This window comes from Mixophyes fleayi, chromosome 6, assembly GCF_038048845.1.
Source record: "Mixophyes fleayi isolate aMixFle1 chromosome 6, aMixFle1.hap1, whole genome shotgun sequence".
NCBI classification, from domain to species: domain Eukaryota; kingdom Metazoa; phylum Chordata; class Amphibia; order Anura; family Limnodynastidae; genus Mixophyes; species Mixophyes fleayi.
In genome coordinates, this window is record NC_134407.1 from 53636896 (window position 1) to 53650646 (window position 13751).

The 13751-nt window shown below is 37.6% G+C and overlaps 1 protein-coding gene across 1 annotated transcript; it reads left to right on the forward strand.

The window, feature by feature from the left end:
• The first annotated feature begins 256 nt into the window (after positions 1 to 256).
• On the forward strand, positions 257 to 13657 carry LOC142161193 (beta-microseminoprotein-like). Its single transcript, XM_075216560.1, has 4 exons — positions 257 to 362; positions 7898 to 8009; positions 11168 to 11273; positions 13429 to 13657. The coding sequence occupies exons 1-4, from the start codon at positions 357 to 359 to the stop codon at positions 13556 to 13558; spliced, it is 354 nt and encodes a 117-aa protein (XP_075072661.1). The 5' UTR covers positions 257 to 356; the 3' UTR covers positions 13559 to 13657.
• The last annotated feature ends 94 nt before the right edge of the window (positions 13658 to 13751 follow it).

The window sequence follows — 13751 nt, forward strand, 5'->3', positions numbered from 1 at the left end:
CTGTTATTTTTTTTATTATTTGTCAAATGTTCAAATAAAGGAACATCATTGCAATTATTAGGCTGAAAAAATCAGTATATAATTTACCTGGATACCTTTATAAATATAAACATTAAATTATATAACAAAATTGAAACGCGTCCGGTCAGAAAAGTAAAAGACTGGTGGCAAGTAGAAGTTAACAATAAATGATAATATTAATTGTCCTGGCCAAGATTGGTGCAGTTACGTCAATACTGGCCTTTGAATTTGTATAGCAATTGCTCTTGCTCAATATTGACCCAACAGGGACACCACAAGGTTTAAATAACACATCCAAGGTTCAATATGTTCAATATATCTGCAGAGAACATTCCATGATGGTAAGTTCATTCTGACACCTATATATAGTAATGAAATTCTAGTATTGACAGATACATTTAAATTAACTGTATAAAATCTTTACATATACAATATTATGATATGTTAACTAAAGTAGATAAACCAATAATAATATAGCAAAACTTAGCAAAAAATATACAAAAGCTTTCCATCATTAAGCATGATAGTGACTTGTTTCCTATGTGATAAATCACAGAATGTAGCCAAAAATATCTAATAAAATAGTTCAAAGATACAGACAGACATAAATGTTTGAACAGAAGGAAATACAGAAAACAAATGCAGCAATGAGATATATTTAGGAAGAAAGGAGATTGGTAATTGGAGAGGTAGACATTACATTATATTTCAGTGGCATCATTTCTTTAGTCCCTCGATATGAGGTACAGATTTGAAAATATACAGAGACTTACTTAAACACACTTATAATAATATTGCCAAATACAACCATCAATATTAGTAGTCAATTTACTCTACACTGATCATGGTTTACTAACACAAATGCTGCTCTGTGACTGGATCAGAAAGATTTCATAAACCAGATTTTTAAAACAGGGGGTCGAATACCAGTGTTGAATTATGATAAATCTGCTGAAAGGTAACCCACACTCACAATTAAGAGGGCACTGCTTACTTTCTTTTAAATCAACATAAAAGATCAGAGAATGGCTAAGATGTTGCTCTGTCTGTGATTAATACTTAAGAATGCAAAAAAGTACCTTGATCTCAGTTAATAAGTGTAATTATATTTGGAGTATCTTTACAGATAGGCAAAACTGTTTATAATCTTAAAAGTCTTTTGCATAGTTGTTTTTTTTTAGTATGTATGAGTTATATGAGATTTGTAAATCAATTTGCCAACAACGGAATCATTGGCCCAATATTTAGAAATGTACCATGATCAAATTGATAACCAATGGCACCATGATCCAAAACAGGGGAAAGATATTTATTTGCAGGTAATTCACAAAGATTTATGTAGACCACTGCAAACTAAAAATATGCCCTGAATACTGAGCTATTTCCAAATATATTCCTCGGTTTCTGCTTGTCCTAACAGCTACTGGAAACACAAAGTTAGATATTAACTATAACTTGCCAAGCTCAAAGACCACATTTGTTATAGCAGTTTCTTAGAGGGAAACAAATGTTTACAATACAGAAATAAAGAAGCAATGAGAAATTGTTGCATGTGTGGATATAATCATACATGCAATATCATATAAATATTTAAGTGTTATGAAAGTACAAGAAAAAAAATATATAATAATCAACATACAGCTACAGAAACACTAGCACTTATGTGTTTATGATAAAAAGGGAGGTTTCATCAAAATTACCATTTCTCTAAAAGCCTAAATAGTTACTAATATGCTACCAAATAAAATTATCCAAAAACAGCTTTAATTCAGTGTATTTCAGTCACTAAATATCCTAAACATTACCCGAATATATATACTAGTATTTAAAATGTATTATTATATTATTATTTTTTTTATGAGAATGTGATAGAATTCTGCTTTCTTTTAGCAGAGGTGATCTGTAAATATTGGGCTTCATACAGAGTTGGACAACTGTAGAGAATAGTTAAGGCATCTCAACATGCATCCAGCTTTGTACATGTAGTATATGTGCCAGGTATACGTTAGACATACATACATACACCCACATATGCATACACACAACCAGGTCAATAGCACAAGAAAAGATTGTTAAAGTTTGTTTTGATAGCAAAAAACACATTCACTATTAGACCTGATATAATACATCAAATATAATATTCCTTCTTACGTACGAATGAAAGTAGCAAAAAATGTCAATTAAGTTACAGAACAAATAAAGACTGGATAATTGGAGGGTTTATTCTACCAAATTTGTACATCATGGACTTTTTCACCCCTCTGCAGCAGGATGCCATATTAGGAGGAGAATATTTCTGCAACTGAGCAAGCTGATGTAAATGACAGACTTGCTCTGCATGAATGCACAGAGTGAATTGGTAAAGGGTCCCAGTGTAGAATTTACAAGTGGGTCATCCAACTACCTGCCCATCCTTAAACACATGCCACATGCCCCACAAATTATACAGCTGTGCTTCAGGCACACTGGGCCTGATTCATTAAGGAAAGTAAGGCAAAAAAATGTTTTCTCCTGGAAAAAAACATATTACAATGCAAGGGGTGCTTATTAGTTTATTATTTTGCACATAAGTTAAATACTGGCTGTTTTTTCATGTAGCACACAAATACTTGATAGCTTTATTTTTACACTCAAATTTAAAGTGGATCTAGGACATGCCCTACCCCAATTATAAATCTGCCCGCACATTTTAATTTTAGCTTCCCCTTCAATACAACATGGGTTTGCCAATCTGCAAAGTTACTCATTTGTTTGCTTTACTTTCCTTAATGAGCAGGAACCCTATATCAGTACTGACTGGCTGGCAACTTGGGACAAAGACAAATTAGCGACCCATGGCATAGAGATACCAGTCCAGGCAAAACAGGATTTTTTTTTATAAGAAACTATTCTTATATGGATAATTATATCACAAATAATAATAAAAAAAAAATGTGTTCATTTTATTTATGTATTTAAAGACAACCTGTCCCCAGGGAAATTAATAGAGTGCTTTGTATGATAGAGTGTGTAAACACTGTGCTCTCCATGCTCAATGCTTTCATTACTAAAAGAGCAACTGAATTCCAATAAGCTGACCCTGAACAATTATATAGCTTAAGTGGGTTCTGCCTGTGCTTACAAGTAAGTGCACTGCAGATCTATCCCAGCATTGCATGCCTATTGGAAAAAACAGCAATTACAGTAACAAAATACAATGTTCTAAATCACTATAGTCTCAACCTTGCTCCATCCAATAGGTAGGCATTACTGCAGACATGAGTGAATTACACCCAATAAGGAGCCACCTTCCTACTCTTCCCAGTCTCAGGAAATTCACATATTGTCACAGGGTTACAAAAGTGAATCTTCCAGCATTAAAAGGGGTGTTGACAGTGGAAGCTCATTATTGGATATAATTAATGCCTGTTTGTAGGAATGGACCATGGCATTGGGTGGTGGGGTGCTGTCATTTTTACTGCATATCCACCTGGACATATCACTGACTGTCCACTTCTGTATCCTGTAGAATATAATACTGTTACTAGTTAGTAAGAGACAATCAGTGATCTGCTCTAGTGAATATGCAGGGAAAAGTACATAAAGGGTTGGGACAAGGGTCGAGGGCACCCTCTGCCCTTCACAAAAGCAACAAGTAGGGCAAAGTCAACTCTACACATCACTTAATATCAGGCACAAAGGGCACCTAGGGAAACGTAAAACAAGGGAAGAGGCAGACAAACAAAAAGGGTAAGGAGCAGAGACAAGAACACTCAAGGAAAACAGATATGGGTCAAATAATTAAAATCAATTAAGCAGAGGACAGAGAAGGGGCAAGGAGGGAAAACTGATAAGGACAAAGGCAGTGAAACATAGGTGGCAATTAATAAAAAAATATGTGTTGATACAAGAAGGGACAGAAACAAGTTGGAAAGGGCAATTTGAGCCAAACAAGCATAAGTAACAATGCAAAGGGGAGCAGAAATGATACTTGAGAGGCAAAGAAGGACAGAAGATGTGTACAATAAAATAAGGGGGCAGACAAGAAACATGAAGCAAAGGGAAAAATGAGATATAGGGGCAGACAGGCATAGTTGCAGGCTAAAGCTGAAGAGTGACAGATGAAGAGAGAAAGATTGAGGTGGAGGTAGTGATGGATAAATAACAGATAAGGGGTATAGTTCCGTTCTTAATACATCTGGTAGAGCTGACCTCGGCTCTCTCTTTTTCTGCCTGCTACTACCATGGAGCATTTTAGATATAGACTTCATACACATGCCCCTGCTAGTGGTTTACCATGTCAGGCCTACACTTCTTCATTGTCTTACAGATCAGGTTCACTGCACTCTGCAATGGCCTCTTATATTTAGTTTCCATGCACGTGTTTTTTTTTCTTACTTAACATATTGTAGTCTCCCTCTTGGAACTCAGTCTCACATTATTCTCACCTGACAGCTCACTTTGCATTGAATGGGTTCCAGAGCTTCCCTCTCAAAAAGCAGCCTTGCTCTATGCTTGAATATCAGCTCACTACTGTCAATTGGACTCTATGCAGCATCTGAACACCCAGGGACAGTTATGGTCATAACTAAGTTGAGGATCCATGAGCTGTAACACACTCTAGGTTCGTTCACCCACATGGAATTGACCAATGCATTTTTTTTAGGGATCGCATTAAGTTGAACACAATCTCACCAGACCATCTGTTATGACCCAGTTGCGGCACGCCCAATCCCACAGGATATCACCCTCACTTATGCACTAAGGGTGCATTACACTACTTTCTATAAGTCTCATGAAATCCAGGAAATTAGCATAAAACTGGGGGTTACATAAGGAAGATTCACAAAAAAAAGAAGAAACATAACAGCCCCATGTTACAATTGCACACTAACATGCTATATTTCATTGAGATACTACCTCTTAAATGACAGGCTGGTACAGAAATCCATGCTCATTTTTGTTTGCACCTCTATGAGGTTTGAGCATAAATTTGCAATTTTGACCACAGACATCCCAATAGACATCACTGCTAATTGAATCTACCACTTCTGCTCCACTGGACTTCTTTCCTCCCTGAGCTCGCCTTAGGACACCTGCATTACAGTTTGACATGTGTACCGCCCCAGTCAAATGCCCCACCTGTCATTGTTCTCTGAGTGGGCTGTGCGCCAGCTTGTATAACGTGTCAGTCAGACTGACAAAAATTAAAGGCAGACTTAGAGACAAACAGCCATAGCATGGGGAGACAGAGAAAAATAGGACACAATTACACGTTGAAAAATACCAAACACACAGATACACCAAGAAATAGCACAGTAAGACCAACAGACAAGGACAGGGCCGGAGAGACAGGTAGTTACACAGATAGAAAAAGGCACAGGGCATCTAGACAAGAAACACAGACATCACTAACTAGTAAATAGACATGCTCTGAGTCTACTGTATATCATTAGTGCTACATCTTGCCCTCTGACCCCAACAGGTCCCCTAGTAGTAATTGCTGTTCTCAGCTTCAATGTATGTTACAGGCTATCACTAATATCAGTGTTAGACAAACCAGTCTTCTACAGAGTGGCAGGATGTACACATTCATTTTAACATCTGGGTGCTCATGTAAGTTGGACATTTGTTCCCCAAGCGTAAGCAGGAGAAGACGCATACATGAAAAAGCACATAGCTTAGTCATACACATCTCAAGGTAAGTCCAGTCTATGACACTAGCATACACTCCAGGTTTACATCAGGAGTAACACGTGTATATACCCCTTGATAGCATAGAGAAAGCATGGGGAGAGAGTAGAGATGTGGCTGGACAGTGTTAATAGTAAATGCAAAATTAGTTTGTACAAAAAGTGTCATATACTTAGGAGAGAAGTGTGTCCCGATAATGCTATTAATAAATGCGATAGACAAATTTACCATGTAAAATATAATTAAATACAGACATATATACAAAATAGAATTACACATGAAATTCAATTAAACAAGCTGAAAACAATCTTTACCTACTAGGCACATACTGATACAAGTTTATGAGTGCACCACATTCAATACAGATGTCACAAAAAGACTTAAGGCAACATGATTTGACTTTATCAGTGTGATCAAACTTAAATATGCAACCACAAACTGTAATAAAACACAGTTTTTATGTAGTCTTATAAGTACAAGGACTGTTACTTAGGTGAGATATACTAGATGGCAATGCTGCTAGAAATATAACATCTTTTTTTGGATAAGATGTCCAGGGGGTAAATGTATCAATCTCCGGTTTTGTCAACTCGCGGGAGTTCGGCGAAATGACAGCTTAAATTTAAAGCGGCACTTCCTGGTAAAGAGAAGCTTCCCTTACCCCCAGGAGGTTTTGGGATCTAATCAATAAAACTAGATCCTGACTCTGGGGTTTATGTTGTCAAAGAAAGTTAAGCTTTTTGTCCTGCATCAGACCCCATTAGGGCACTGTTCAAAAGAGGCGGGAGGGTTTTGAATGAAGTTAGGAGGTGCTCTATAAAAATACTTTTGGCAACTACCTGTTTGACTGGTAGGTGGTGGTGGTGCATTTTCCCATCACACCTACCTCTGTAGTACCCACAGGTCAACCACCTGGCTGTAGCTCAATCTTTTTCACCTTAGGCGTCTATGTTTAGTAACTGTAAAGTACAGATATAGGAAGTGTAGTAGTGTACAGTTATCAGTGTTGAAATTAATGGGCACCAGGCCATCTCTTTTGATGAAAATAAATAAGGTAGATCTTTATTTACATCTACCAACTTTCTCACACACTTCACTAAGTTGCATACAGTTGGCAGTAGTTTGACCAGGCATAGAAGTTGACACTCTAGTATAGTGAGACTGTCACTCTATGTCTCTCACTCCTCTACACGTACACAGCTGTGTACTCACACCTCCAGGTACCGGCTTACCTCACTCCATTCTTGGTTACACTTGGGACTCTAGCAAGTACAGTCTCATATCCCTCAGGTACCTCTCAGAGTGAGCTCCCGTGCACACACCACCCGACTCACATGCAGGACACGTAAGTTGCCTACTGCCCTGACTATGCACTTGGTCTTAGCAGCAATCACAGGAAACTGAACTCACTTAAGTGACAGTCGAGTGCACTTCACATCTCTTGGACAGGTGAGAGTCGGAGAGGTATTAGATATGAATTTAAACTTGGAACCCAGGACTTGGGACTCACGCTTTTTAAACACTACTGTCCCGCCAACATTCTAGCTTCGCTCCTCAAGGCATCAAGCAAGGGGCATGGTATTCTCTAACACCCAAGTAAGCGTTAACTTTGTAAGTGAACTATCTCTAGTACCTTCAAGTTTCATCTAATTGGGGTTTAGTAGTCCTTTAAAACATCAACACAGTAAATATTTCTTCAAGACTCAGCAGAAAAATGCATGCATTTATGCTTAAATAAATAGTAATGTAGAGTTATGTCACATGAGATCACATATTAATTGCAAACGCTGAAGTAATAAAGATAATATAAACTCATTATAAAAATAATTTGTCTTCATATTTGTAATAGAAGCACCTATTTTATTGCCTGTGTATTTTTTAACATATTGAGCCAAAGATCTATTATAGGAGGGGATCACCAAATCCTCATACTGTGTCAGCAACTAAGTGCAGAAGTAGAAGTCCAAGAAACTTGATTTCTTTAGCAGCAACAAAAGCTGTTCATATGGAAAATGTAAAACAGCAAATAAAAGCAGTGACTAACTTTCGTATGGTCATGATGTTTATTTCTTATTACATTTCTTAAACAGTAATTCCACAAAACATAATTATTCAAAACTGAGGTCAGACGTGTACAGTGATTAAAATTATCTTTTTTTAAATTTGATAACTATGTCTTGTTTTGTTCTTACATGAATTACAGAAATATCTTGTGGCGGTTGTTGTTTTTACTGGGTTCCTTGTGGGTGTGTGCAATGCATTTTGCTTCCATGGTGAACCTAAAGAGGTCATAATGGGTGAGGATCCTCCAGAGGGTAAGTCAGAATTCATCAACAATGACAAATAAATAGGCAAATTATTGCTGGAAAGTGTATACATAATTTTTCTAAATTTTAGTGAAATATCATGTCTATTAAATACTATAATACAAAGTAAAATTTCTTCCTGTACTATTGTAATTTTTATTTTATTCAAATTAACCCTAGTGTGTGCTAGGAGTTTTAGACTATAAGCTCTAATGGGTCAGGTACAAATATTGACAAATAGTGTCTGTTCCGTGCTGTGCAATTGGTGGCACTATATATAGTAAAAAACAAAACAATTATAATAATAATAATAATAATAATGCTGTGGCAGGATGGACCTAGACTGCCACCCTGTTTTCACTGTTTAACAGTGTTTTACTGGTTTCATCTTGGGGTTCCTCTTACCTGCTGTTACTGACCACACCTACTCGGATTATCTAACTGCTGGACTCTCATCAAATGTGTATAACAATTGTGCACCAGTTCTAAGAGAGTAGTCACTGCCCCATCAGACTCCTTTACCAGCTCTTGGACCCATTTAAGTCTGGGTATTATGTATATCTTCAGCAGCACCTCTTTGTCTGTGACACAGGACACCAGGGAAATGGATTAAAGCAGCACTTACCAAACTGTGCACCACGGCTCCCTGTGGTGCCACAGTGATCTCCCAGGGGTGCCTTGGGCAGGGACGGTGGTAAGTTGGGCATATAAGGTGGGGCACTACTTGGTAATTTTATGGCTTAGGGGTGCCTTGAAAAAATGATGGAGACCCTAAGGGTGCCTAGAAAATGAAAAAGCTTGGGATCCACTGAATTAGAGTGTTAGTTCTTATCTATAGGTCGTAGGGTTACAGCAGGTAATAGGTGCCATGCAGGATCTTGTAGAATGAAGTGCTTATTTCTCATATATGGCCCTTATAGCAAATGTTACAGATTGCTAGGTGGTGGTGGTGATGCTCGCTGGAGTAAAAGAATGTACACACAAAATTCAGCAACATCTGCTTTTTATATAGAGCCAAAATCAGTCTCCACATAGGCCATAATTCAAATAAACATGAAATGATTTGAGCAGGATGGGCAATCTGGGAGAGGGGGTAGATTGCACTGAGCCAACCAATCAGGAAGAGATAGACTTTACCAATGGACAAGGACTTGCTGCTCATGTGCAGTTCATGTCTCTCCTAGGTAGTCATGAGGATAGTCTTTTCCTCTTGCAAACAGCAGAGTTTTCAATCACAGCATTATTACATGTTAATGGTTGGCAAAGGGAACAATGCATTATCAAAAATTGGAATTTAAACACAATTTACAGTAATCTGCAATTCATAAATAACTGCATGGTTCATCATTGGGACAGTTTTCATTGCTAGTCTTTTGTTAGACAGGAATAACTCCCCCTGACTTTGTATGCAATCAAATGATAACACCATCCCCTACCTGGGCTAAGACCAGGTGCTAATTAACATGCAATTTCTTATCTATGTGTTACAGAATCATGCTGTAGGCTCCTACCCCAGAAATCAGGCCAAGATCAAAAGCCACATGGTTTCTCATACAACATTATTCTATTCTGATGAGTTTCCTTTAAAACAGCAAATCTTGGGCCCTTAAGTGCCTCCAGTTTCCAGCCTATTCAATAAGAAAGTGTAACTGCAAAAACTAGTATCCATTAGACATTTGGTTTTAGTTTTATTAACTAAAGTGATCCATATTGATGAAAGCTAGTTGTTGATTGCTTAATGTGGGTAACTGTACTTTTTGCAGTTTGTTAGTAAATAACCAGAGGAAACAATTTAACCCAAATAAATGGGTAATAATGCACACTCCTGTCTGATACCAATAGGGGAAAATACATACCACACTCTGTGTCAATAAGACTTATTAACTAACCTCAAATACTCAAATATTACATAAAACCACAAACAGAACTTGATAGGAGTAATTGCTGCTTAATTGAAATTGCTGTGTTACAATTCCTACAAAGAAAGGAAATATCAAACAAAATAAAGAGCGCACATCACTGAAATAGAAATAGAATAGAAATAGAAAATACCACCATAAATGTATCTGTTAATTAAAAACATTTTATGAAAACATTATTTAAAATCAAATTAATAAAATATATTTCACCACATATTTCAGCAATATATAAATCAGATAGATTGTCATTTTTCAGGACACAATTAGGATTCTCTTTCCAGCTGTTTTTTCTACCCTATAGTGCACTTATAGGGGAATTCATTCACATGTATTAAATCAATATGGGCTCCAATAGATATTAGAAAGCAGGTCAAATGGAAGAAAAAGTCAAACAGATATATCTGTATCAGGATAAATCTCCGCTCCGATTCTTTATGGAAGTAGTACACAGACAGTCTGTGTCGGCGGTCTCTCATCCCGCTGGCTACATCTGACTAACGATCCCTCTTCAACCACCGCAATAACAATGCCGGCTGCCCAGCGGTTTCTTACCCACCACAAACCTGTTCCCAGTAGCAGTTCAAGATGATTTAGATCCAAACTCTTCCAATTAGTGACCTTAGCCTGATTGTACTATAAGACAGATTCTTTGTTTGGTCCTTCTTTTTGTAATCAGAGACCTTACGCGTTTCTCCACATGTATTGTGGTTTCATCAGAAACGTGCGCTCTTTATTATTTTGTATTATATTTAGTAAATAACCCTCTGTCTCTGATAAGGGGTAATTTGAACAGTGAAATGTTTTACAGATATCAGGATAGGCTAGTTAACAGCAAATAATGTGTATAAATCATTTTAGGGCATTATAAGACAAACAATGAGGTTACCTAAGGTAAAAGTGTAGCCCCCTGTCCATCTCTGGATGTAAACATTCAGGCAAATGTCTCTGGAGATTGCCATGCCTCCCCCCGAATCTAGCAGAGTCATCTTCACCCAGGGCACAGTGTGCAATTAACAAGACAGGAATTGACACAGGCATGCAAAGTATAGTTGCATTAAAAATCACTTCACTTTGCTAACAGATACCTGTCACCTGTTGAAGATTAGATAAATTGGAAAAGCACCACAGTTTCTACTTAGACTGATGATATGAGATGATATCAACATTTGAACATAATTTACAACTGTTAGGAATTAGTGTGTGAGAATTGTTTCCTTGTTGTTGTTAATATATTTCGTTTGTTTCCAGGATGTCTCTATGAAGGACAATTATATGAACTTGGAAGCAAATTTAGGACAGAGGATTGTATGGACTGTGACTGTGATTCAGGTGGACAATATCACTGTTGCTCTGCGTAAGATCAGTCTTTCTATATCTTAAATATTGTGTTAGAAATTCTTTCATAATATATTTTGGCCTCTATGCAGTGCATGCTATGAACAAGGTAACATTTGTAATTAAGGATTTCATTAGTTTTAGTTTTTTGTCTGTAAAGGTCCAATATAATGCAATATCATCAAGAATCTAAGAATAAACAATCTAGAACACGTGTCATATCTCCTAGTATTCCCATTTGAGAAATCTTGACACTTTAGACCACACCCCTGATCTAAATAGTCTCATCCATTATCCAACCAACCACACTGACAATTGGGCTTGACATCACCCACAAATCAACATCCTCCACCCCAGTTTGCAATGGAAATTTAGAATCAGGACAGTATGCATGCTGAAATGGGGAGAGCTGAGCAGTGTTAACACGGACACTGTACATCTAGTGATTTTCTTCTTCTTTTAATGGGGGTTTCTTAAAACATATAAGTGTAAAAAAATGTGCTTACTTTTCTGCTCTATTTTTGCACACTTACTTTGGATTTTGCACTGTATAAGATGGGATTGTGATCTCCTTGTGAGTCCTGCTGATATGTAACCTGTGTCACCTAGGTGCACATACATCTGAGCACTGGTTACCCCAAGGTCTTACGGTCCACCACTCTCATTAAAGCAACTTTCCTAAATTCATTAATTGCTTGTTTCACACTCCTATAATTAAGCGATTTAGGGGAGGCAGAGATTCTGTATGTAAGCTATGGGGTCTATGCATTAAAATGTGATCAGCCATTAAAGGTTTTTGGCAGGAGAAATCAAAGAATTCTCCTGCCATAATTCATTTACCGTTTCTTAATGCAGTCCCCAGCTCTGCAATGCATGAAGTTGTGAAAAGCTCTGCATTTCGCAGAAAGGTAACGCCATCTCTGCATGGAGTTACCTGTTCTTGTCTATAGGATTCAGCTGAAGTCTCTCTGGCTTCGTTGGATCCCTTACTGTGGACGTGCTATGCGTATGCGCATAGGACATCCACCTTTCACCAGCAGTGCTAGACTGCTGGTAAATAGGAATAACAGGTCACACCAAAGGGGTAACTTCGCTGGGGTTCCCAGAGTAGCCCTGGCATGGTGCATTTCAGAGGTGTTTAAATCTGCATTGCTGCTTTTTGCAGCGATGCATATTTACTGGCACCGCATTACATTAATGCATAGACCTCTATGTGTGAACATTTTCAGGTTTATTTTTTTAATTACTTTGCTGTTTACTATGCATGGCTGCAGATCAAACATTTTATTTGCACCTAGAGACACTTATTCCTTTACACTGAGCAGATAACTGTACATTCCTCCTTTGAGGACATAAAAAAATCCAGTCTATTTGTGCACCCACAAAGCTCCAAAAGTCCAAGCCAAACCAAGATTGTGCAGTCAAAACCACTTTTGTTCATTTAAATATCCGTCCCAAAAAATTAACATTTTCCTCAAGCAATTTTGCTCTGAGCTAGGCATGAAATATATAACTACCTAGTTATACCAACACTGTTCCCTTATGTGCCCCCTGTCTAACTAAATTCTGGGTGCCTGAAAAAACACCAGGGGGTAAATGTATGAAGCTCCGGGTCTTCAACACCCGCGAGTTCGGCGTCTTCAGCGCTGAAATTTAAAGCGGCGCTGCCTTGTAAAGGGAAGTTTCCCTTTACAATGCAGCGCCGCTTTAAATTTAAGCGCTGAAGACGCCGAACTCGCGGGTGTTGAAGAACCCGGAGCTTCATACATTTACCCCCAGGTTGTAGTACAAATTCATATAATAAAGCACGTATAATCATCTTTTGTACTACTCGTGCACTCTGTATAACCCCAATTCGGCCCAGTAAGTGTAAGGACTCGTTTAAACAAGCGCCATTTCCTTTTCCATTCTGAATGGAGTGCACATGGACAAAAGTGGCAGTGTATTTTAAGCAGGCCTAGGGATCATTACTCACATGGTAACATGCAACGTTTGAGCAGAGAAATCAGACACCATACCAAAACGGAAGAGATTTAGTACCACCATGTATGCTCTATTCAGAATGTAATAAAGGGAAGGAGGAAAAAAGAGTTTGTATAACCTTTTATTTTTTAAAAAATAAAATTCACTGATTTTTAATGTTCTCTGTGTAAATATTGTTTTATTTTGTTTAGTTATGGTATACCAGTTGGCTATAATCCGAGAAATTGTAAGTTCGTCTTTAACGAAGAGACCTGTACCTTTGACCTGAAACCAAATAAGGATCCAAAAAGGAAGTGTGAGCAGTATGGCATGATTGGATAAACATATTGTGTACAATATCCATCTACAGACACATATGTAACAAGGACTCCAAATGTTATCTGGCTTGTAACAAGTGACAAATAAAAAAAATAATAAACAGTGTCTGAACTCATTTAAAATCAGTCATAATGTCTCATTCAGGGAGGTAACAGCATAAATATTTATCTTTGATTGACCAGGAGGAGTTAATCAC

Bases quoted from the DNA above. Each gene is read 5' to 3' on its own strand.
- LOC142161193 (XM_075216560.1), top strand. The intron at 8,010-11,167 runs GTAAGTCAGAAT...GTTTGTTTCCAG, and splicing joins GGGTGAGGATCCTCCAGAGG to GATGTCTCTATGAAGGACAA. The intron at 11,274-13,428 runs GTAAGATCAGTC...TATTTTGTTTAG, and splicing joins CAATATCACTGTTGCTCTGC to TTATGGTATACCAGTTGGCT.